Raw genomic sequence first — 21723 nt, forward strand, 5'->3', positions numbered from 1 at the left:
CATCGAAAAACAATTGCTTTACTTGGGAAGTCTGCATACATTGGACTCGTGTTTCTTTTCTTTAATCATCTTCAGTGCAGTCTGTTTACCCAGCGTGACTTGCTGACAGCTTGCAGCAGCTCTGTTTAGTGTAATGATATCCGTGAATGCTAAACGGGGAGCCGCCGGTGCGGTGTGAAAATGGTCCTCCTTCCAAAAGACATCTCTGCGCTTTCTCATGACGCACTAGTCGCAGTCTTGTTTGGTTCCTCAGATTCATTGTCAGTGTTTTGTTGACATGCTGAAGTTTACCGTCTTCCGTGTAATAATGGAAATAAATAATAAAAAAAACAGGAAGCAGAATTGCAACACAGTTAGTGTGTAATAAGTATTGTGTCCAGTGTTTTTTTCGCACGTCAGCTGTAGCGATCTAAAGTCTGCTATTTTGCCGTTAGATCGGCGAGTTGTTTTTTACAACACAATCAACAAAAAAAAGTTTACTGCAGTATAACATCTGCACACGGAAGTACATTAATACAAGTTTGTTTTGCTAAAAAAAAAAAAAAAAAAAAATGAAGAAAACGAATATTTTATTTGCAGCTACATTGTGTGTTTTGAGTTTTTGTTCTCCGCGGGGAAATTGCGAATTCCATTTTCAGAAAGGGCCTCTGAAATCTACAAAGGTGTGTCATTTATGCAACACATACTATTAACAATACTGAGCGTGCACCAAGTAAACAACTTGTGTATTGTTTTAAACTACGTTATCGGTAAACTGGGCATGAGAAATTTGCACAACAAACAGACTGTAACAATGCAGATTTTGTTGCAGGTTCTCGGTTTCTCGTGGAATAACTGTGGAAGCACTAAGGACCCAGCCGTGATGAAGGCTCTCTCCTTGTCACCGGATCCCATTAGTATCCCTGGCGACCTCAAAGCGAACGCCGCTGGCTCCACGAGCGTTGCTTTCACCTCGCCTCTCGCTGTAAGTATCGTTCTATAGTATGGGTGTCAACTTTCAGTTCCCTTAGCTAAGGCTCTTGTTCACGTTTATGTTTGGAATCGCTGAGATAATAAGATGACGTGCGTAACAACCCCGCTACTTCTGCTGCTGCTAAAAGTCGTTTTCTTTGCACAAGCCTGCTGGCTTAGTTCAGTGCGCCAAGAGCAAAGGCTTCAAGTAAAATACAGCTTTTTTCGCATATCAATAAACTGGTTTCTGATAGTGTGCACCATAAATTAGACTGCGGAAGTTGTGAACATGAGCATGGGTGTGTTCCAAGGCAGCGAACATTAATAAATAACAAATTAAACAAATCCTATAGAATTCTACAAACTAATTACAGAAATATCTTTAGGAAAAAATATGTAGGATTTATTTCTAAAGATAAGTGAGCAAGGTTTATGTTGTTGACAGTACATCTGTCCCCAAACACCACAGACCTTCCGAGGTTTTTGTTTTGCGTTAAATTACAGACTGAGTGATAGTTTTGCATTTGAAAAGCATATATTTTAAGCTGGCTGCCTGCGTTATTCAGCTGTGTTGAACACAGTGGTTATAATACCTTGCAGGGTGCCTGGCTCTAGTACATTTGTTATCTTGTGCTGAATGAGTGGTTACATCACAAGTGTGAACTCGAGTGATCCTCACCAGTCATTAGTGAGCACTCTATACATGTTTTTGAGTCAGTGCTATAACAGTGAGATGACTAACTCAGGTTCCTTTTTATTGCAGCAGTTTACCAAGAGCCTGTTTGAGTTCACTTCACATCTCTTGTTATTTTATTCACCTGAGAAAAGTCCCATGATTTTTAACAAAACTGGTAACTGCAGAAAATGAGGGAGAAAGCGAGAACAGGAATTGGACTTCTATTCACATGACGCCCTCTGTGTCAGGAAACAAATTTAAACATGCTTACTAAAGCCTTTATCTCTCCATGTTGGTGTTACATAACTGACAAAAAAAAAAAAAAAAAAGTAACAATAAAAAAAAATACAAAATTAGCTTGTTAGCTGAAGAGAACTTGAATTATATTACCTGGTTGTCTGTCTATTTCTGTAACAAAATCGCCTAGCTCCTTTCAAAAGATTAACTTTAATTAAAGACTGGAGTAGACATGCTGGAATGATCTATAACTTTAAAACTCCTCATCAGAATTCAGAACTGTAAGACAGGCAAACCTTGCAGGCCCGTGACTTCCTCCATGGTGTGCTGTGCACTCTGAAAGGACGTCCCACAGTGTTTTGTCCAACTTTTCACACCCTTGTTCGATCTGGCTTTCCCTCTCAGCTGAATGTGACGTTGGAAAAGGAGGTGGCTGGGTTCTGGGTGAAGGTCCCCTGTGTGGAGGAGCTGGGGAGCTGCCACTACAGAGATTTGTGCCAGATACTGGACACCCTGACACCCCCCGGACAGGACTGTCCCGAGCCGCTCCACACCTACGGCATCCCCTGCCACTGCCCCTTCAAGGCGGTGAGTTTAAAATACCGCAGATATATCCCTGCTGCTAATAGTGATGCGCTCTCTGCTGATCCAGTGGCTGGTGCCTTTAGGAAAATCAGTTCTGTTCACATGCAGTGGAAGTTGTAGAAGTTGTAACGGTCACTGTATTAAGTGACACTGTGCCTTTAAGAAGGGAGCGGTAGTTGGATCCTAGAATGAATTCAAGCTGTTACCAGTCTGCTGCAACCCAGTCTAGTTGGTTGTGCAGGGACAGAAATAAGACTCCCATTGCATAGCAGTTTGATTTCACTGAGTTTAATAAGACACAAGCTGTAACCCTGAAGCTATCAGCTAAGAGCTGTAACCTGGAAATTTTGGATCCTATATCAAGGAGATGCTGTACAAAAGTAAAGTAAAGCTACACATCCCCTTAAATAGAAAAGTCTAAACAAAAGGAATCCTTACACTGCGCAGAAAATTTTTAATACAGAGCAGCAGTGCGGGATTCTGTTTTTCCACGTATCACCGCAGTGAGTTAATATAATGACTGCAGTTGGATTCAGTGGTTTTTCGAAACCTCATTGCTCTTGCAGTGTTTGAGTTTGAGGTTGTATAACAAATGAGCAATATTTATTTTTCCCATCCTCAGGGTGATTACTCCCTTCCTGATTCAGATTTCTACCTGCCTGATGCGGACCTGCCCTACTGGCTGACGAATGGGAATTATAAAGTGGTAGGGGTTCTGGGCAGTGCAGGGCAGGAGCTGGGCTGCCTTAAACTCACCTTATCCCTCCACTCTGCCTAATCCTCGGTGCTAGACACAGAAGAGAACCAATCCCCACTCTTCCACTTGATCTAATGCAAATCTTAACCTGAATCTAAATCATCTGTTGAACGAAACTAGGGTAACAGCACAATCTAGCCTAACGCATATATATATATATATATTTTTTTTTTTTACTGCTGTATATGTTGTGTTTTTCATTGTTCTACCCTCAAGCTTCTGTCACATTAAAAAGGAGAATAACCACAGAAATAAGTGGACAATTAGGTACAAATAATGTCACAGAATAACTTCATAATAATCCTTCCCAGTCTGATATGCCAAATTTACTATGCTGTTTACAACACAAGGGGGTGTACCAACAAATGGCCTTGCATCTTTATTTTAAACACATTTTTTAACCCAACCAAGCTCTGTTTATCCTTTTTGACCTATATGTATCAAAACTAACCTGGGCAGAAAAGAAGAACAACAGTAAGCAGCACTGTAACCGTTTACATGGAAACAAAGCCTCCCTCCATTCCAGAAATTAAACCGTTTCCCTTCAGGTATTGTATTTCATTGTATATGTTCAAAATGCTCTTTGTAAACGCTGAGTTGTTTGAAACATAGTTCTAAAACCAAGGCAGTATCATTATATTGTGCCAGTAGAACCCAAGGTGAGGGGCTCTATGTAGAATCTCTACAGTGTAATAGCTTGCAATCATTCTCCTTTTGGATTTAGCAACTGAAGAAATATGGACCTCTCTGCATTGCAGTGTTTAGTGAGAATTTTTATTTTGGGTAGTTCAGTGCACTCAAGATGCATCATTTATTCACTTCTTAGTCATTTGGTTAGTTAAGCTAATTCTGCTTTGGATTGTCGCAGGGAACCAATCGCAAAATGTAGAAATTATTTTTTGTTGTTGTAAGCAATTGATGTAAACGTCTGTATGAATCATATTGCAGCGATGCTGTTCTTTAAGTGTTCATTTCTCATTAACAGTGGACCTCATTGCATTTGTGTAATTTAAAAAAAATGATTATTTTTTGTACTAATATTTACCTATGTTGTGCAACGGTTATAATAAAAGATTTCCCTGTATTGGTGTAGTGCCATTTATGTTGTTGACATTGTAATCTTTATTTTACTGATATTATCTGTCCATAAAATATGTACGTCTGCTACTGATAACGTGTTATGCCCATCAACGCAATAAAAAGTTACAGACAGTACTTTTTTAAAGTAGGGAAAATGTTTTTTTCTGAATAGTATCACATCAGAAGAGACATTCTTTGCACTTTTGGAGCTATACGACAATGCTTTGCAAACTTGCCTGCTGGACACACAGGCAGATTTGTTTGAATGGTTATGTAAAACACTATTGCATCACTGGTACTATTTCACTGTATTTTTTTCAGATTAATCCCAAGAGGCTTACCATCTGTCTTGGTCTCAGAAAGAGAAGGCATGTATGAAAGTAAAGAGAGCCTCCCAGGGTGTGCCATGGTACCCCAACACACAAGATCGTGTGTCAGCGCCCTTGTGCTGTTAACTTCTGAGTTGAAGTAACGAGACCCAAGACTACTTATTGTTACTTTTTCAATATGATTTCAATTCAATTGTTTCACAGACCCTAATTAGCCTTAATCTTGGACTACCATCAGTAGGGTACCATTAGGATTTCATATTCTAATTGGCTGTGATATTCCTGTATACTAATTTAGCAAGAATCACCTGTGGGAATTACCTTCAGAATAGTAACTGGTTGCTACAGTAAAGGGTCCTGACAAGTGTAACGCTATTTTGCTGTTATATTGAGATCTGTTATCTCCTCTTAAAAAGCTGTGCAGTAATGTGGGCGTATGTAAGCTGGTTCCATGGTTAAGTCCCATAACATTGTGTCCTCTTGTGTTAGGTGTCAGGTTGGATAAATGTGGAAAGACTCGAGGAAGCCAATAATAAAGTTAATACTCCTTCCCACACCAGTGTGTTATCAAGTGTTTTTAAATTCCATTGTTAGCTGTGCACTCAAAAGAAGAGAGATTAGACTGTTATCAAAAGTAAACTCATAAAAAAATTTGTGAATAACAAAAGATTTTAAAAAAATAAAAAACTAAAAAAAACATTTTAACACAAAAGACCAGGAAAAAACCTGGAGTAATACAAATAAATGATTTGTTTGTATACTATGCATGAACTCCCTCGTGCAATTACAAAATGAGTTAAAACAAACAGGGAGTTTAAAAAGTAAAGAGAGTATCATGAGCAGCCTCCAACATGTCAATAGAGAACTTGTGAGAGAAGAAACACAATTAAAAGCTTGCTGTTGTATATTAAATGAATAACACATCCGTTCCAAGCCAGTAGGCTACACTAGTTATTTTTATTGTTACAACAATCAGTGTTCTGCGTTTTCAACAAACCTAAAAAGTAATTAGCAGCACCCACTTTTCCAGCATCGTATTGCAACTTTTATTCGGTAGGAAACCTTTTAGGGCAAAACTTAAGTGTGCTGTTGCCTATTGCTGTCTTCATTACACCTAGTTGCAGAACAGTGGTGTTTGAGATGTAGATATCTACATGCAACATGAGCCCTATAATATGATTGGGATATCTACCAGGCCTGACATCCACTCAGACATTGATTAACTCTCAAATGCCCTTTGGTGTTTGACATGATACAATACTTTGCCAATCTGTATAACAAATTGTGTTTACAATCCAGTTTAGCGTTAAAGTTAACATTTTCATATATGTTTTGAATTCCAATAAATACATACTCCAGGAAATTCAATTCCATGCCGTATTGCAAAGTGTTACCTCTCTTTTTGCCCCTAATTTGATCATTTGACAACAACATGTCCTCTGTTCTCTCTATTAGATAAATCACTTTACACTGAACCACTTAACACACTGTGTATTCATGTTATATAACAGCTTATTTCACTGTGCTATCAATAGTAAAAATGCCAATTTAAAGTTTGCTTTTCCCCTTATCAGACAAAGTGCTCTTTGTTTGAACAAACGTGGTCTTATCAATAAAAATGGTATCGGAGTGTAAATAGCATTGTGTGTTTTGTATAACGAGAGGGGTATATAAGACACTGGGTTCTGGTTCTCAGTACCCTTGTTTGAAGCATCAAAATTGAACATGGCTCTCCTGCACTTGTCTTCTGCCCTGAGTATTCTCTGCTGCCTTCTGACTGCAGAGGGCAGCGTCCTGTTGGAAAAGACCATGGTTATGGTAAGTAAATGCAAACTGAGAGCTCTATTTGGCTGAAAAGCTTTGCCTTAGGAAAAGTGTGGATACAAAAGGAAACCAGAAGTTGGAAAAAAAGTATCCTGTGTAAGTTTTGCATTGAAGTACCACACAGCCCTTTATAAGGGTGCGCTTTGACAATCTGAAATGTTATTTGTTTGTTGTTGTCAGGAATAGAAGTACAGATGTAAAACCATTAAGATTCACTCAGGGTGGGGAACAATGTGAAAGCTATTTATTGTGCTCGTTTTCTGTTTGTTTCAGCTGAATGAGTTTAGTGCCTCTGAGTGGTCTAACTGTGGTGTGAACGACCCCTTTGTTGTGAACAGTCTCTCCATCTCTAGTCCTATCAAGATCCCTGGACCCCTCACTATTGGGCTGTCAGGGACTCTCAAAGTGCCAGTCAATGCACCGCTGAAGGTAGGAGACCCACATAGCAGGGCACATTTTAAATGATTAGCGTGGCTCTGATTGACAGATCCCTGGAGGGGGTGTTGTCCCCTCAGAAAGGAGTTGGGATCCACTGCTTCTGGACACATAGGGCTTGAATCTCAAAGCTTTTTTTTTTTTTTTTTTACTTCATATAGTCATATGTTCAGAAATGAAAAACACAATTGTTACAAAACCCTAAAAAAAGAAAAACACACACATTCAGTTGTAGGAATTGTAAGTAATTGAAATTGGTGTTTTTTCTTTTCCAAAGCAAAATGTGCAAATGACAATCTGGAGTAAATAGCTTTGAGAATCAAGCCCATACTGTGTGCTCAGTTCTATATAGCATGCTTTTATAAAAATGATAATTTAATGTAAAATAAAACACACAAAAAAACCTACTGAGCTGTTTTTCTCTCACATATTTCAAATATTTTCAAAAATGGTCAAAAGATCATAAAGGCTTTGCAGCATAAAGTATTAACAATTACCTGAACTCCAAGCAATACAGCAGATCAGTAAAGTTATCTCACATACCATTACATCAATACATGTCCATTTCTATTTTTCAGTATAGCACAATGAAACTATTTAACAAGCTATTCTATTAATTCAGTAGAATAACGAGACAATATGAAGAGATTCTACCTCCTATATCTGTTTTTTGCCAGATGGAAGTTGAAATCAAGAAGAAGGTTTGGGGCATTTGGTTTAAGTTGCCCTGTGAGGATAATTACGGCAGCTGCACCTACAACGACTTCTGTGAAATGCTGGATAAAATGTTCCCAGAGAAAACCTGTCCCTCCACCCTGCAATCCCATAGTGTTCCCTGTCACTGTCCAGTCGAACCGGTAAAGTAAACTGTTTCTCTGTTTTATTTATACTGATAAACCTACATTGACGATCGCCTGCCAGGACCACGGCAATGTTTGTTTTAATGGACGTGAAAGGCTGAGGCACCTTGAATGGGAATGTCTAGTCTCCATAAGAGACTGCTGATAGGCAGTTCTTTAAAACATATTATAGCCTCTGTGGAGTGTGGCCAGTGTGTGTGACACACCGGGTCTTTCATTTTATCACCATTGTAAGCCAAATGCAAAATGTTTCCATGCTTTATATATCATGTGCAATGTATCAATAACTGTGGGATCTCTTATGAAGGCTGTGTGCATGTTTTGTGAGGTTCACACATGATTAGATGTACAGTGGAGTTCAATATTTTACTGTGGGGTCTTTTTACACCACAATCCCACGCTTAAACACTGTTATTTGAACTGTATTCAGTGCCTGCGCGCTATGACCAAGCAGACACAGAGGGGACATGCTTTTTGTAGGGGTAATTTACTTTAGGGTGATGGTGTTCTTATTTTATTTCCCCGAACAGGCTGAGATAAATATACCGACGATTACCCTAGATATTCCAAAGATTCGTCTACCTTCTTTCCTTGCCAATGGAGAGTACTGGCTGCAGATTAAGGCATCCAGTGGCGCAGAGCAGATTGCCTGTTTCAGTACCACCGTCGCAGTGAAAGCCACATAAGATACAAGCCTGATCCTCTCAAGGCATTGGCGCTACCTGGTGAAAAAATGTCGCTAGTGTAGTTCCCTTGATCTTATGCCTCCTGATTAGAAACAAAAAAGAGTTTATAAGTTCTTAATGTATTCATGTGTATTAAAGAAATCAAATGGAAATCATCTGATATCCCCTAACTGTTCTCTGTGGTCTTAATACTTCAAATAATACTATTTAAAAGAATAGCTTTGGTCAAACTGATTACAACCATATACTCTACAAACAGTTGTCTTTCACTGTGTGTACAGTACATTAATTTGCAGTCTGTAAATAAATAAATCAGTAAATATAAAGGGTTTTGAAGTGATCTTGGTGCTGCTGAATCAAGGCGGGGGGGTTACATACGCAGAACCGTCTGCTGACTGGTGGATTTTAAACAGTTATATAAAAACACTTCTGTGAGGTTATGGAAGGAATGGTATCTCGGATTGGGGAGGCGTTTTGAAGAGCTTGTGGGCTGTCAAACACCATTCCCTCCCAGCCTGACCTAAGACAGGCCCTGATCTCTCTATTTTTAACCCATGCCCCTTTTTGTCCTGTCAGAATTTTAATTGTGCTGGAACCTGTCCGACCAGCACCCCTAAAGTCAAACACACTGCAGTGTTTGTCCTACTAAAGCCAGCTATTGGAGACAAATGTAAAGAACAAAAGGTTATTAAGAAAAAAGACATTGAAATGAAACAAAGGCAAACCTGCTCTCTTCCCACTGAACCCAGCTTACATCCATTCACAATCTTAACTTACTGTACTGCATATTGTTTAAGTCGGCTCTTTGGCTCAGATGCTTGAATGCAAACATTAGCAATGGAATACACATTCTAAACTTAGCAGCAGTCGAAGGTCAGCCTGATACCCTTGTCTGTGGAGAACTCCAAACCGGAACACAGGGAACTGTGTTGAGTTGGTTTGGGCAGTAACTGCAGGCAGGCGGGTCCAGTTTGTCAGAACCACATTGGAAACTTGAAACTCTCTGCTTGCATCTCTGAGAAACCAAGCCATTACAAGGTCGTGAAGTGTTAAGAGTGGCCTCAGCACATAGCAGTGAGCCACTCTGCTCTAGATGCTCAGATACTTTCAGTAACTGAAGTACTCTGCAGCTGCTCCTCCAGGCGACATGGAAACTTGTTCTGTTCGCACCCGACTCCGGGGAACAACTGTGATTATCAGTGTTTTATCAGGGCTTAACACTCACCTATAAATAGCATGCTTTCACAGAATCATCCAGTCTAAAACCAGAGTATCCCATTCCCATGGGGAGGAGAGCCATACATATATAGATACATATACTTAACATGCATTTAGTTTCAGATGCACTTTGCCCTGAATAATTATTGAGGTTTTATTATTATTATTATTATTATTATTATTATTATTATTATTATTATTATTATTATTATTAATACTACTATTACTACTACTAATCCTATTATTATATTGTATTACAGTTTTTCTCTTAAGACAAGATGCTGAACTGCACATTCTGGGGTCAAAATCCCATGCAGAGTGCATAGTAAATAGTATTGTGTCAGATGAGATAAACACATCATGCAAAAGCAAACCATAGCACCAAAACATCAGATGCTTTGATCACTGAAGTTTAATCATTGAAGCATTGCTAAAAAAAACACCCATTAGCAAATAATGCTGTCAAACACAAAATAACTCAAATCAAAACAAAGTCTAAAAGTGTCATTTGCTCATATTCCAATGACCATTAACATTACAATGAGCAAAATGATAGCAACCTACAGAATAAAACATATTCTAAATAATGTACAGTAAGCATTCAGTGATATTCTACACAATTGTATCAAATAGCATGTAGCAGTCCAAAGATGACCAAAACCCAAACTGCTGATCAAAATCCTGTATACATTGCAAAATAAATGCAGTGGAGTCAACCATGCAGCAATAAAGACACCAAAAGCAAATAATGTGTCCAAAACTGAACAGTTTGAAAATTTTCTTTTTAATCTTATCTATAACATAAATGAGTTTTACATAACAATCATGAATACTGCTGTCTTTCTTAAATGTCTCAAAAAATATATTAAAAAATATTACTAATTTTAAAAAAAAGGTGTACATAATTTTAGGAAAATATAATTTTCATTTAACAAAATGTTTAAACTGTTGTATGCATTTTATGCAATAAACACATTTTATATATAAAAAATACATACGTACATGCATACATACATAAGTAATTACGTTAATAATATATACACACGTGGTTCTGTGTTGACTCTAAACCATTATACGGTACAAATTGTCCAGAGAATACGGTATTACAAAACACAGCCTGGAGATTAGTTGCAGGTCCCTGGCGTTTGGTAATCTGAAAGATAGTAGGGGTGCTGCATTATCATAAACAGTGGAGCAGAGGAGACGATCTGGCGAGTTTCACCCGGATACAAGAGCAAGAGGCGGGGGTCAGGCATGGGCTGCAGCCACAGCCGAACTTGCTGTAGCAAGGTCCGGAGGAGAAGGGTACTTGAACTTTTTTTTTTGTGTGCATTTTAATTAGGAACTTAAAAAGAGTGTGGTCTTCTAAAGGAAATGAACCATATACTATATGATATAGTTCCACGTCTTGTTTGGTCGTGACTACATTTTAAAAATACATTTTTTTTTTTTTTAAAGAATTTTGGCTTTTTCTGATCAAACTTAATTGCACGACCAAGTTTGGGTATGTTGTAAACGTGCGTTTTGAGTTAAATGCAGCTATATTTTATTGGTATACCGTGAGTTATAGCTTAGACTGTTTTTCATTTGACTGTCTTTGCAGGTCGTAGTTTAATACGTACCAGATGTGACATTTTCCAACCAGGTTCACCAGCCCGCCTTTAACGCTGTCCGTGTCACTTCTTTGTTATTACATGCAGGAGTTGCTTTGCTTTTCTTTATATTACCTACGTGCTGTATCAGTACCGTAGTTACAGCAAACAGCCTCGAGATAATTGTGATTCATTTGCAAACATACAGGCAGTCAGTACTGAAAGTGCTAACTTGTACTGTACTGTTTAGTTTGTTGATACTGTGGAAAGTGCGACCACCTCAAACTCGCCTCCTGAACCACCAATTATATACCGTAGATTCGCATCTTGCATGATATACTTCGTAAAGCACAGACCACACAAGAAAGTATGTCCACCTGCCTGGCAGGATTAGTTCATTCGGTGAACATGTAGTGATAATTTGGAATATGAGACTGCAGCCCAGTTCCAGACTTTATGATATTCTTTGTGTGCTACTGTTATCTTGGGCTGGCCTTAGGCGTTGGTCTAATAGGTATGGTTTATCAGTGTAACAAAAGTACCCTAACAAGGAACTGTAATAGCACAGTGGTCAGCCAGGAGAATCTTCCAGCTAACCCTCAATGTAACACTGCTAATAATACAGTATTACCACCTCTCATTTCAGTCCCTAAATCTAACCCCAAACTGTAAATCCACCCTCCATCACAGGAGTCTATCTATCTATCTGTCTATCTGTCGTATATAGAGTACAGAGAATTCAAAAACAGCTCTGTATCGAAGTTGAAGGGAGAGGGATGTGTGACCCAACCAGCAATCATTGAGATAAATGCAGACAGCAACATGAGGAATGATTCTCTGCGAGACTCTTAGGAGTTGGTGCTTCATGAAGTTCTGTAAGACACTTTTGCTTCCCAGCGGAAGGGAGTCTGAATCCCAGGTGCTCCGTTTTCTACTGCAGCCACTCCTGGGTGGGAGTTTATTGAAGATGAGCGTTTACTGATTTTAAGAGATTAATTCAGTCTTAATAATATCTGTGCATATCCAAGACATACGAAAGCAGTGTTTTAGGAAAGTAAATAAGCAGGATAAAAAAAGAACACATCTAAACTATAATGGTAGAATATGTAGCGATACTAAAAGTCAACACTTTGTTTTACTGTGTTCTTTTTCATCCCCTCTCACTGTTTTCCCTGATGTTTTCACTCGGGACTGTATTTTGCAGTTGGCTGAAGAATGCTGTATAAAAGGTAATCTTTTATTGCTGAGTTAATGGGTTTAGTGGCTGTAACAGGTGTGGGGTCAACCTCAAAAGGGGCTGCAGTTCTGGTACAGTGCACCATGGCACAGCGCCAGCCTTCTCCGCTCTCACATTCTCCTCACACCCACTCTTATCAGATTGCAAGGGGGGAGTTCATTGCAAGGTGAGACAAGGGTTTGTGCTGTGAAAACAAGTGTCCTGATTTTTTGCTTTGTTTTAAGGTATTACTAAGATGTTGAAAGTGAGAATTTGTTCTTTACTGGAGTAAGGTTTTAATAATTGAAAACATCTGTTCTGCATTATAGCACTAGCTGGCACGTGATTTCTTAGTAAAATCAGAAAGCAATAATGAAAAAAAAAACTGATACTTTCCATAGCTTATCACCAGCATACTTCGTTTTCATAAATATTGTGTTCGAGTGAAGTCATGCAAGTGGATTCCACACAGCTCTCAATGCACAGACAGATACAGGTTTTTCATTTTAATTATGCTGTTCATCATAGAATGAGGCCAACGATGCAAGTCACTGCACTTCAGTTCACATATGCGGATAGGCATTTTCTAATTGCACAAGGTCACAGTCCAAAACAAGTCGGTAGCAAAAGCAGTTATTTCCTGTGTAGTTTCAAACGGGGAGCTCTCTTGTGTCAAACAGCTTCCATTGCATTTCTTCACGGCCGCAGTCTTTACGGTTCTCAACACGAAAACAGGAAGCAGGTTCTGACAAAGAAGAGTTCCGCTTTCTAAACAAATTCACTGGCTGCTTTCTGTGCTTTTTGAGTAAAGTTGTTTAAATTGGAACCCCCACCTGAAAATAGCAAGAACATAGACTAAATGCACAACAGGAAAAACTACTGCACATTTTTTTAAACTTGTTAGATTACCATACGTGACTGTTGTCTGTCAGGTGTTTGCTTTATCTGTAAGGTAATTCAAATACATACAGTATATAACTTACTGTTTGCTGTTTGTTTGTATGGCTTTTCATATTTGGTATCTTTTGACTGTAGGCAATAAGAATGAATTCAACGTCATTTTAAAATGGGGAATGAATCTATATTTCAATGTCTCTGTGATCCAAAGCATAAGAAACAACCAACCAGACTTGTTTTAATTTATTTGGTATAACCACTTGTTATAAGTAAAGGCGCGATCATTCATTTAAATTTTACAATACAAAGAGAATGCATTTTTTTATCAATCTTGATAAATCTGTTGTTTAAAAGCAGAATGAGCACCAATAGAATGAAGTAAGATATTTACTGTATTTCTTGCAGAGAAAAGATGCAGCCAAAGAGTGTGAGAGCTTCTCCTGGGAGCTGAATGATGGATGTAAGAAAAACAGCATTTTAAAAATGATACTTTAAAATAAGTTTGACTTAAATCCACTTCATGGTCCCAATGGGGCATAGTCAAGAATAAATCTGTTTTTGCAATAGGGTAAAAAAAAATATTTACTGATTACTGTCCAGTTTGCTGCCAGAATATTTTGAATACACTATTGGCAAGTTTCACAGATCCCGATCAGCACTCGTCTTGGATTACCTAATATTAATTAAGGTAAAGCAGTCCAAGATTAGTGCTGATCTGGGTCTGTGAAACCAGCTGTAGGTTGAATGCATGTATTTACTGTGATAACCTATCCAGGGTGGTGGCCTATACAGAATGGTAACCTATAGAGAGCTTTGAACATTCTCAGTCCCAAGCCTTTACCATGACCACAAAATACTCCAACAGAATTAGGTAAAACTAGAAGAAACAAAGTCAAGTAGATAAACAGTGCAATTGAGAGCATTCTATGTTGGCCTTTTCCAATTAGATATCTGTGTATGCATCGTTAATGGTTGCTGTCTGATTCCGGTGTCCCAGGTAAGCCTCCGTTGGAGGGTCAGGGGCTGGAGAAGGTGAGCATGTCTGTGCAGCACAAGCAGCTCCAGGAGCAGCATGAGTGGGAGCTGAGGAGCCTCCGGGAGACCCTGACTGCCACAGCGATCAATGAAAGAGAAGAGCTGCTGCAGACTCACAGAGACGAGCTCCAGAGAGTCACGCAGGAGGTCACTGCAAAGGTAATGGCTCCAGAGAGCCACACAGGAGCTACCTGCAAAGATAACGCTCCAGAGAGTCATGCAGGAGCTCATTGCAAAGGTTACAGCTCTAGAGAGTCATGCAGGAGCTCACTGCAAAGGCAACAGCTACAGGAAGTCACGCAGGAGCTCACTGCAAAGGATACAGCTCCATAGAGTCACGCAGGAACTCGCTGCAAAGGCAACAGCTCCAGAGAGTCACGCAGGTGTCAGCTCTCATTTACAGGTTTAGCGATGGTCCTGACTCCTTTGTTTAATCACATTTGCATTTTATTGCATGTTGCATTTTATTGCATGTTTCACTTCCCATTGCGCAACACAAGAAGAAACTGTCTCCGCTCCTGCTCAGCAACAGTTTTAGGTCCCTCCCCAGTGTTGGACATTGTTGTAGTATTTCAATTGCAAGATTAGATTGAACTGATTTTAATAGCAGCTGTTCCTTTATCTGTTTGGTAGAGCCTCTCCAGCTGTAATACATATAGCATTAGATAATTTCCCTTTTGGAAAGTTTGACATTTCACTCCTTTCCAGTGTTTAACGACATGCTTTTTTTGTGTCCAAAAACAATAGCTTCAGACTATATATATATATATATATATAAATATAATGTTTTTGTTTGGCTCTTGTTTTGTATTGCTGCTGCAGTATCTGTTATAGCAGACACTTAACCTGGAATTCATTGCTCACTTCTGTACATTCCTCTGTTGGTCGCTGCAGTTTTGTGAGCAACATGCACTTTGTCTTGTGAAATTGTTTTGTAATGTTTGTTTTTCTGGTTTCCAATGCGTCTGCACATGCAAGGAGTGTCCGTTGCCCCAGCCTGTCTGCCTCCCGAGATCCACTTTTCTAGGAAACAGTTTATGGAAATCTCAAAGAAACAAACCCAGCATACTTTTTTTAAAATGTAATTTTCAAATGTTCTGGGAGTATACCACCAGCAGCAGTCAACGTTTAATTGCCCATTCCACGTGGAAGGTAAATCAAGCCATATACTCATTCTCACAGTAGTTTATAAATCAAAAGAATAAGCAGGAGAGATAACTGATGTTGTCTTTCTTTACGTATAGCTGTCAGGATGTGATTCATGCCCTTATTGAAAGCCTGTACGATGACACATTTTAGGTAATTCATGATATTCTATAATTTGGCAGCTGTGTTCCATACGTAAACACACATCACAAGCAGGGTGAATAGGAGAGACAGTCAGGGGGCAGCAACTTCATCAACGGAGTAGCCCAACTAGGGGTGACCCTGACTTGAGGCAGAGGGCAGTGTTACCCTGTTTGGGGCTTGTCAGTTTTCGGTTTATTGGAGCTTCTACTTTCCCATGAGAACCTGATTTTTAGGTGGCACCTGGTTGGGGGGTCTATGGGTAGGGAGTTAATAAGAGACAGGACTGGTGGCAGGCCGCTCCTTCACTCTCTGCAGTTGCTTCAGTGCATGTCTGTGGGTATCACTGATAAAGGTCTTCCTGTTTAATGTTTAGGTTGAAAAGGAGAAGACTGGAGAGCTAGAAGCAGTCTTTTCTGAGCAGATTCAGTCACTCAAAGCTGAGCACGGGAACACATTAGTGGGTAAGTTTAACCACGAATACTCCAGACCCATTTTACTCTGTACCATATACTGTAGAGCTGATTGCATTCTTCTAAGTTGAAATCCACTCTTCAGGGTTCCAGGTTCTCTGCTGGTTGATACAGCTCTATGGTGGATGTGTACTGTAGTGTATCGCAAAGAATTTGCAGATCAAGGCTATAAATATATTTATAAATATATATGTAGTCCTTATGAAAGAAAGGCCTGTGACAGACAGAATGGAAGCAAATGTCTTCCCTTTTATAGGTAAAATATTTAAAGAAGGAATGGATCCAATAGCTAAGCTCTCTGTATAGATCAGCTTCTGCCTTGTATAGGAATAAGGGGGGAGAGCTGTCTTCTTTTTTTTTTTTTAATCCAATATAGCTTTTAGTAAATAAATACAGAATAATAATGTTTTTGTGACCACAAGGTAAGAAAATTGCCCTGGACACACTAATGTCTATTTTGTTTTTGTCAGAGCTCCGGCAATCACATGACCTTGAGAAGAACTATTTGACAGAGTCCTTTGAGACAACTCAGACATCTTTACAGGTAAACCCAGTAACGGTCATGAGGAATGGTCAGAAATCCAAGTGAATAAGTATAAAAGCTGGATATGTAGTTGTGGCAAAGTGGCTGCTGATAGTGAACAGGTGTGCAGCAGGTGCGGTGCTGGTGTAATAATCCAAAGAAACCAACAGACAACAAAGTACAGGTGAAATGGTTTGTTGTATTATTTGTTTATAATCCAAGGGTCTGATGACAAGACAGTAAATAATAACGAGCTTGCAGTACACAACCATGTGTACTGCACAGTATTGAAAAAGGGTTGCGGTCCCGTAGATAATACGCACAGTACTTAAACACACACAATTAGACGCACACACCATCACCAGTCCAAAGTGAGTGCTCTCTGTGCTTCTGCTGCAATGCAATATAATACGTGCTTTATTTGTGAATGGCAGTGCTAACAATGTTAATTGTGACTGAAGGGCAGTGTTGATCCGGTTTGTGCTGCCCTTGGCTACAGCTCTGGATTTGTGTTTAGCTGTCTAGTGCTATAATCAGAAAACAGACAGTTACTAAACAGACACAGACAAACAAAAACACTCATGAATATTTCCAATATGCTTTCTCTGCGTCTCTCATGGTCCTTCCAGTTTCTAACCCAAAACCAAGCAAAGGAGAAGATTAGCATTTCTCTGGCCCCTTTTATGCTATCCCGCATGACCCCTTGGTAAACTATTGCAGCTGTGTCTGTTGCTTGCAGCTGTTACTTCGTTTACCTTCCAGGTAAATACGTTCCTGCAACAGAGTCATGCTTCCTTCCAGGCTGACCGACTTCCCGACCTCGGAAACGAACTGTCAGGCCAGACCGTCCAGAGACTTCTCCTTTCGCTATTTAGCACCCTCACAGTTCGAGAGGGAGATTTACAACCAGAACTCATTGTATTTCTGTCACCGTAGTCTATATATATATGTATATAGCTGCTGCTTTCAGTATGGGGCTTTCTGGGGCAGTGCTTTTATTTCCACAGCTGCAGTTCACTTTGACATGGTGACCCAGTTTGCTGTATTTAAATAATGTAAATACCACCATCTAGTGTTAATTGGGTGCAAGTGCTCCCTGCATGATCCTGTTGAGGTCTTGCTGCTGCACTGAGTTCCTGTTTCTGTGTTTGAATCTGCAGAGCAAGATTGATGAGCTGTCTGCAGAACTGCAGGCGTTCAGCGAGTTGAAGAGGAGAGTGGAGGAGTCGGTCCTGAAGAGAGACCTACACAGAAATATCCAGGTGTGTTCTTTCTGACTCCAGGCAGGCAGTGTTTGTTTTTTATAAATTTACCTTAGAATTCTGATTGAGCAGTTTTTTTTTTTTTTTTTTTTTTTTAAACTTTGTAGTTGACCATTACAAATTCAGTGATTTAAATGCGTTACATCACAAACAACAAACACAAACATTACATATGGGTACACAATCCAGATGCAAAGTTACACTTGAATTGATCCTTGCAACACTGGGTGGCAGATAAGCATAAAGTTGAAAGAAAGGCTGATGTTGCTTTGTCTTTTTTCTTGCCTGCTTTAGAAATAAATACAAAAAAAAACATGCGAAGACCTCAGTGGAGCAAAAGTCTAATCCATCTTGACATTGTGTCATCTAGTGCAAAGATCTCAGTGGAGTACAAGCCCAGTCCATCTGGACATTGTGCCATCTAGTGCAAAGATCTCAGTGGAGCACAAGACCAGTCCATCTGGACGTTGTGCCATCTAGTGCAAAGATCTCAGTGGAGCACAAGCCCAGTCCATCTGGACATTGTGCCATCTAGTGCAAAGATCTCAGTGAAGCACAAGCCCAGTCCATCTGGACATTGTGCTGTCTAGTGCAAAGATCTCAGTGGAGCACAAACCCAGTCTATCTGGACATTGTGCCATCTAGTGCAAAGATCTCAGTAGAGCACAAGTCTAATCCATCAGGACATTATGCCATCTCTTGCTGAACACAACTTGTTTCTTTCTCCTCAGGCCCACGGGAGTCCTGACCCTTTCTGGGAGCAGGAGCTAGAGAGCTTGTTGTTTGTGATTGAAATGAAGTGTAAGCGAATCCAGGACCAAGGCAAGAAGCTTCTCCACATGGAGACTCTGGTAGGTTTTCAGCTCCTGCCAGCCTGCCCATATAGAACAGACAGTCCCCACCCCACTCTGTACAGTAATGAGGAAGGAGTTCCCTCGAGATCACAGTGTTCTTTGTGTCTTCAGGCTGAGAAGAACCTCTTGCTGGAGGACAGGGTAAAGAATCTCCTTCAACAGAATGAGGACCTGAAGGTCCGCTTGGAGAATCACCAGGCTTTTATTAAGTATGAACTGCCCCTTCTGTTAACCCTTTGATCAATGTTTGGAGTGATGAGGCATCCTTTATGCAGCCCCTAGCTTTTTGCAGAAGCTTAAACCTTGCTTATATGTGCTGTACTCTAATCATCTTGGCTGTGTCTTGGTCTCTAGGCAGTTGTCCCGGGAGCACATTTTGCTACAGGAATCGCTGGAGAAGGAGACCAACCTGAGCCAGAAGCTGCACCGTGAGAAGGAAGAGCTTGTCTACAGGATGATCAATGGGAACTCCTCGCCCACCTTCCACCTGTCCGGCAAGGTCCTGCCTCCCCTCTCCCCCAGGTGACCACATGGGGGGGGTGCTCTTCGGAAGTCTCGGACCTGTAGATTCCTCAGACTGCCAGCAGAGGCTGTCCTTTCCCCTGTACTCAGATTCTCTAAATCAAACTGGAAGATCTACACGCATTTGCATCACGGCAGGATATTTTTATAGGATATTGTTGCACTTTTTTCGAAACGGTCAACTGTTTAAAGTCAGGGGTGCATGTTTCAGATGGGTTCTACCTAACTGCAGCATTGCACAACTATTACGTTATGGATATTTTGACAGGTCCTTTTCTGCTGTGATCATGACAAATATACGGCTGGACTGGGAGCAAAGCAGAGGTCCAAAACTGTGAAGCAGTTACAGTATGCTTATACATATCCCAGTGCAAAGAATATTGACCCTGCTTGCTTGTCTGCTGTGGTGTTATCTACATAGACTATTGCTGTTAAAACATGTTTATGCAAATGTTGATCAAATCCAGGTGAACAGTAGATGACAAATGCCAAAGCAGATGTGTTGTTAGAGATACATGATTCTTTTTTAGTGAAGAAAGTCCAAGCCAAGTTTTTTCCCCAATTAGAATGACTGGCTGTCTAGTTGCATCAGAAGATGTAGGCGAGACATGCAGTATACAAGCTACACCACTATACCCCACTGGTCTTGTTTCTTTGTTCTGGGGGGTTACTGCATGTGGCCATTCGTCGATGATTTCAGCCTCTGTGATTCTAGCTTGTAAGAGTTTTATGTGGGAACCTGCAGACAAGACCTGTCCTTTAGAATGGCCCTTTGTGAAACATCAGTAATCTGTACAGTCTTTAAAAAAGGAAACCTCTGCCAACCAAGCTTCCACAATATTGCATGTCTGGGGATTTCATTTGTATACAGAGTACTAGGCAATGTGCTGCATATCACAGGTCTGTCTTCACTCTGGGATAAAAAGGTGCATATGCATATTAATGTGCTGTGTGTTTTATTTGGTGATGCTCTTGATGTTCACAAAATAAGGGAGTTTTCCAGGACAAAAAATGTGATGTGAGCCAAAAGTTTAGATTTATTTATTTTTAATTAATTTATTTTTTAAACCGAGACATTTTAAACTACCACCACCGTAAAACTCTTACCACTGTATTTATTGATGGTAGTAAAGATGACCATTAAAAGATGTACATTTAAAATAGCCACCATTGACTGACCTCTGTGGGGGAAAAGTACAGATTTAACGCATGTAATTCGATGCATGTAATAGAATGCTTTGAGTGTTAACTGTATGAGTGCTGTCAATTTATTGGGAGGGTAGTTGTTTTATTAGCAGTGGAAATTGGGGATGCAACAAGGCCGTTTCTGAACATTATTTTGAGAGGAGTGTGAATAGAGCTTCAGTTATCACTTGATTTTATAAGCAAGCCGCGTTGCATTTGGACATTTTACTTAGTAACCAAACCATCAATATATATCCCCTGTAGTCACTGCGTGTATAATTGTACCATGTTAAGTGTTCTATCTATGCCACTATTGTACAATGCATAATGTTTTAAAATGTCTAATCTATATATTTCACAGGTGTATGTAATTGCTGTTGCCAGTGCTATCTGCTCAGCAGTTACAACTTGGTGGGTTTCTTTTGTTTATTATTGTTCACCAGCCACTCCCTGTAAAGTTACACATGCTCCCTACACATGCTATCTATGTCAATGCCATTGAAAACCATAGGTTCGATTTGGAAAGCTGTTTACTCCACATTGTTCAGATGCAAAAAAAACAAAACAAAAAAACATTTAATGGTGACTGCCGTGAATAGGAGTAAACCAGTTTTGCATTTCTATATAGAGACTCAATTCATTATCTGATGCAGTAAAATTTGACTAATCATTATGTAACATGGATAATCAGTGACTGGAAACTTGTTGCCGTTGCCTATATGTTTCATAGCATAAGGGGTTGACTGTGCTGCTGCTTAAATCAGTTCTGTTTGTGCTTTGAGCTGAATTCCTTTGGATTAACCGGGCTGAGCTGTGATTAAGAAGACTGAGGTAAGGACCTGTGAATGAGCGCATTGTCTGCACTCCCGAGCCTCAGCATGGAAGTTATTTCAATCTGAGCTTGTGTTTGCCTGTGCTGCTGCTTTTCTTGGCTAAAGAATTTGTGTCTTTTTAACAGCGTTACAAAAAATACAACCTTTTCACTTCTGCAAGAGGAGGCTTATGAAGTGCACTATTCACGTCTAAACAGTATGCAGTCTGCTGGTATATTTTTATAACTCTGCATCTAAAACATAACTTTAGATAACTATTGGAATTGTAATTTTAACCCTGATGCTACTAATATTTCCAGGGGCTGTAAATAATAGTATGATTGATAGGTATTCCTCTTTTACACTTTAAAGTTTTTTGTTTTTACATAGCACACAGTGCCACCTCAGGTCAAATGTGTTAACTGCA

General features: G+C 39.7%; 3 protein-coding genes across 4 annotated transcripts; all 3 read left to right on the plus strand.

Moving 5' to 3' along the window:
- The first annotated feature begins 226 nt into the window (after window positions 1-226).
- On the plus strand, window positions 227-4290 carry LOC121324788 (ganglioside GM2 activator-like). Its single transcript, XM_041266964.1, has 4 exons — window positions 227-662; window positions 812-964; window positions 2270-2452; window positions 3072-4290. The coding sequence occupies exons 1-4, from the start codon at window positions 552-554 to the stop codon at window positions 3225-3227; spliced, it is 603 nt and encodes a 200-aa protein (XP_041122898.1). The 5' UTR covers window positions 227-551; the 3' UTR covers window positions 3228-4290.
- A 2006-nt stretch (window positions 4291-6296) lies between these two features.
- Window positions 6297-8590, plus strand: LOC121323999 (ganglioside GM2 activator-like). The gene is made up of 4 exons (XM_041265364.1): window positions 6297-6433; window positions 6713-6868; window positions 7552-7731; window positions 8265-8590. Exons 1-4 carry the CDS (start codon window positions 6341-6343, stop codon window positions 8418-8420), a joined length of 585 nt encoding a protein of 194 aa, XP_041121298.1. The 5' UTR covers window positions 6297-6340; the 3' UTR covers window positions 8421-8590.
- A 2093-nt stretch (window positions 8591-10683) lies between these two features.
- Window positions 10684-21185, plus strand: LOC121324689 (coiled-coil domain-containing protein 69-like). 2 transcript variants are annotated; one of them, XM_041266806.1, is made up of 9 exons: window positions 10684-10943; window positions 13749-13803; window positions 14341-14537; window positions 16042-16129; window positions 16609-16682; window positions 17822-17923; window positions 18655-18774; window positions 18889-18986; window positions 19132-21185. In XM_041266806.1, exons 1-9 carry the CDS (start codon window positions 10893-10895, stop codon window positions 19301-19303), a joined length of 957 nt encoding a protein of 318 aa, XP_041122740.1. In that variant the 5' UTR covers window positions 10684-10892; the 3' UTR covers window positions 19304-21185. The 2 variants fall into 2 exon arrangements, with proteins under 2 accessions (XP_041122740.1, XP_041122741.1); XM_041266807.1 differs by lacking the exon at window positions 10684-10943 and adding an exon at window positions 11058-12459.
- Window positions 21186-21723: the final 538 nt, after the last annotated feature.

This window comes from Polyodon spathula, chromosome 12 (assembly GCF_017654505.1).
Source record: "Polyodon spathula isolate WHYD16114869_AA chromosome 12, ASM1765450v1, whole genome shotgun sequence".
NCBI classification, from domain to species: domain Eukaryota; kingdom Metazoa; phylum Chordata; class Actinopteri; order Acipenseriformes; family Polyodontidae; genus Polyodon; species Polyodon spathula.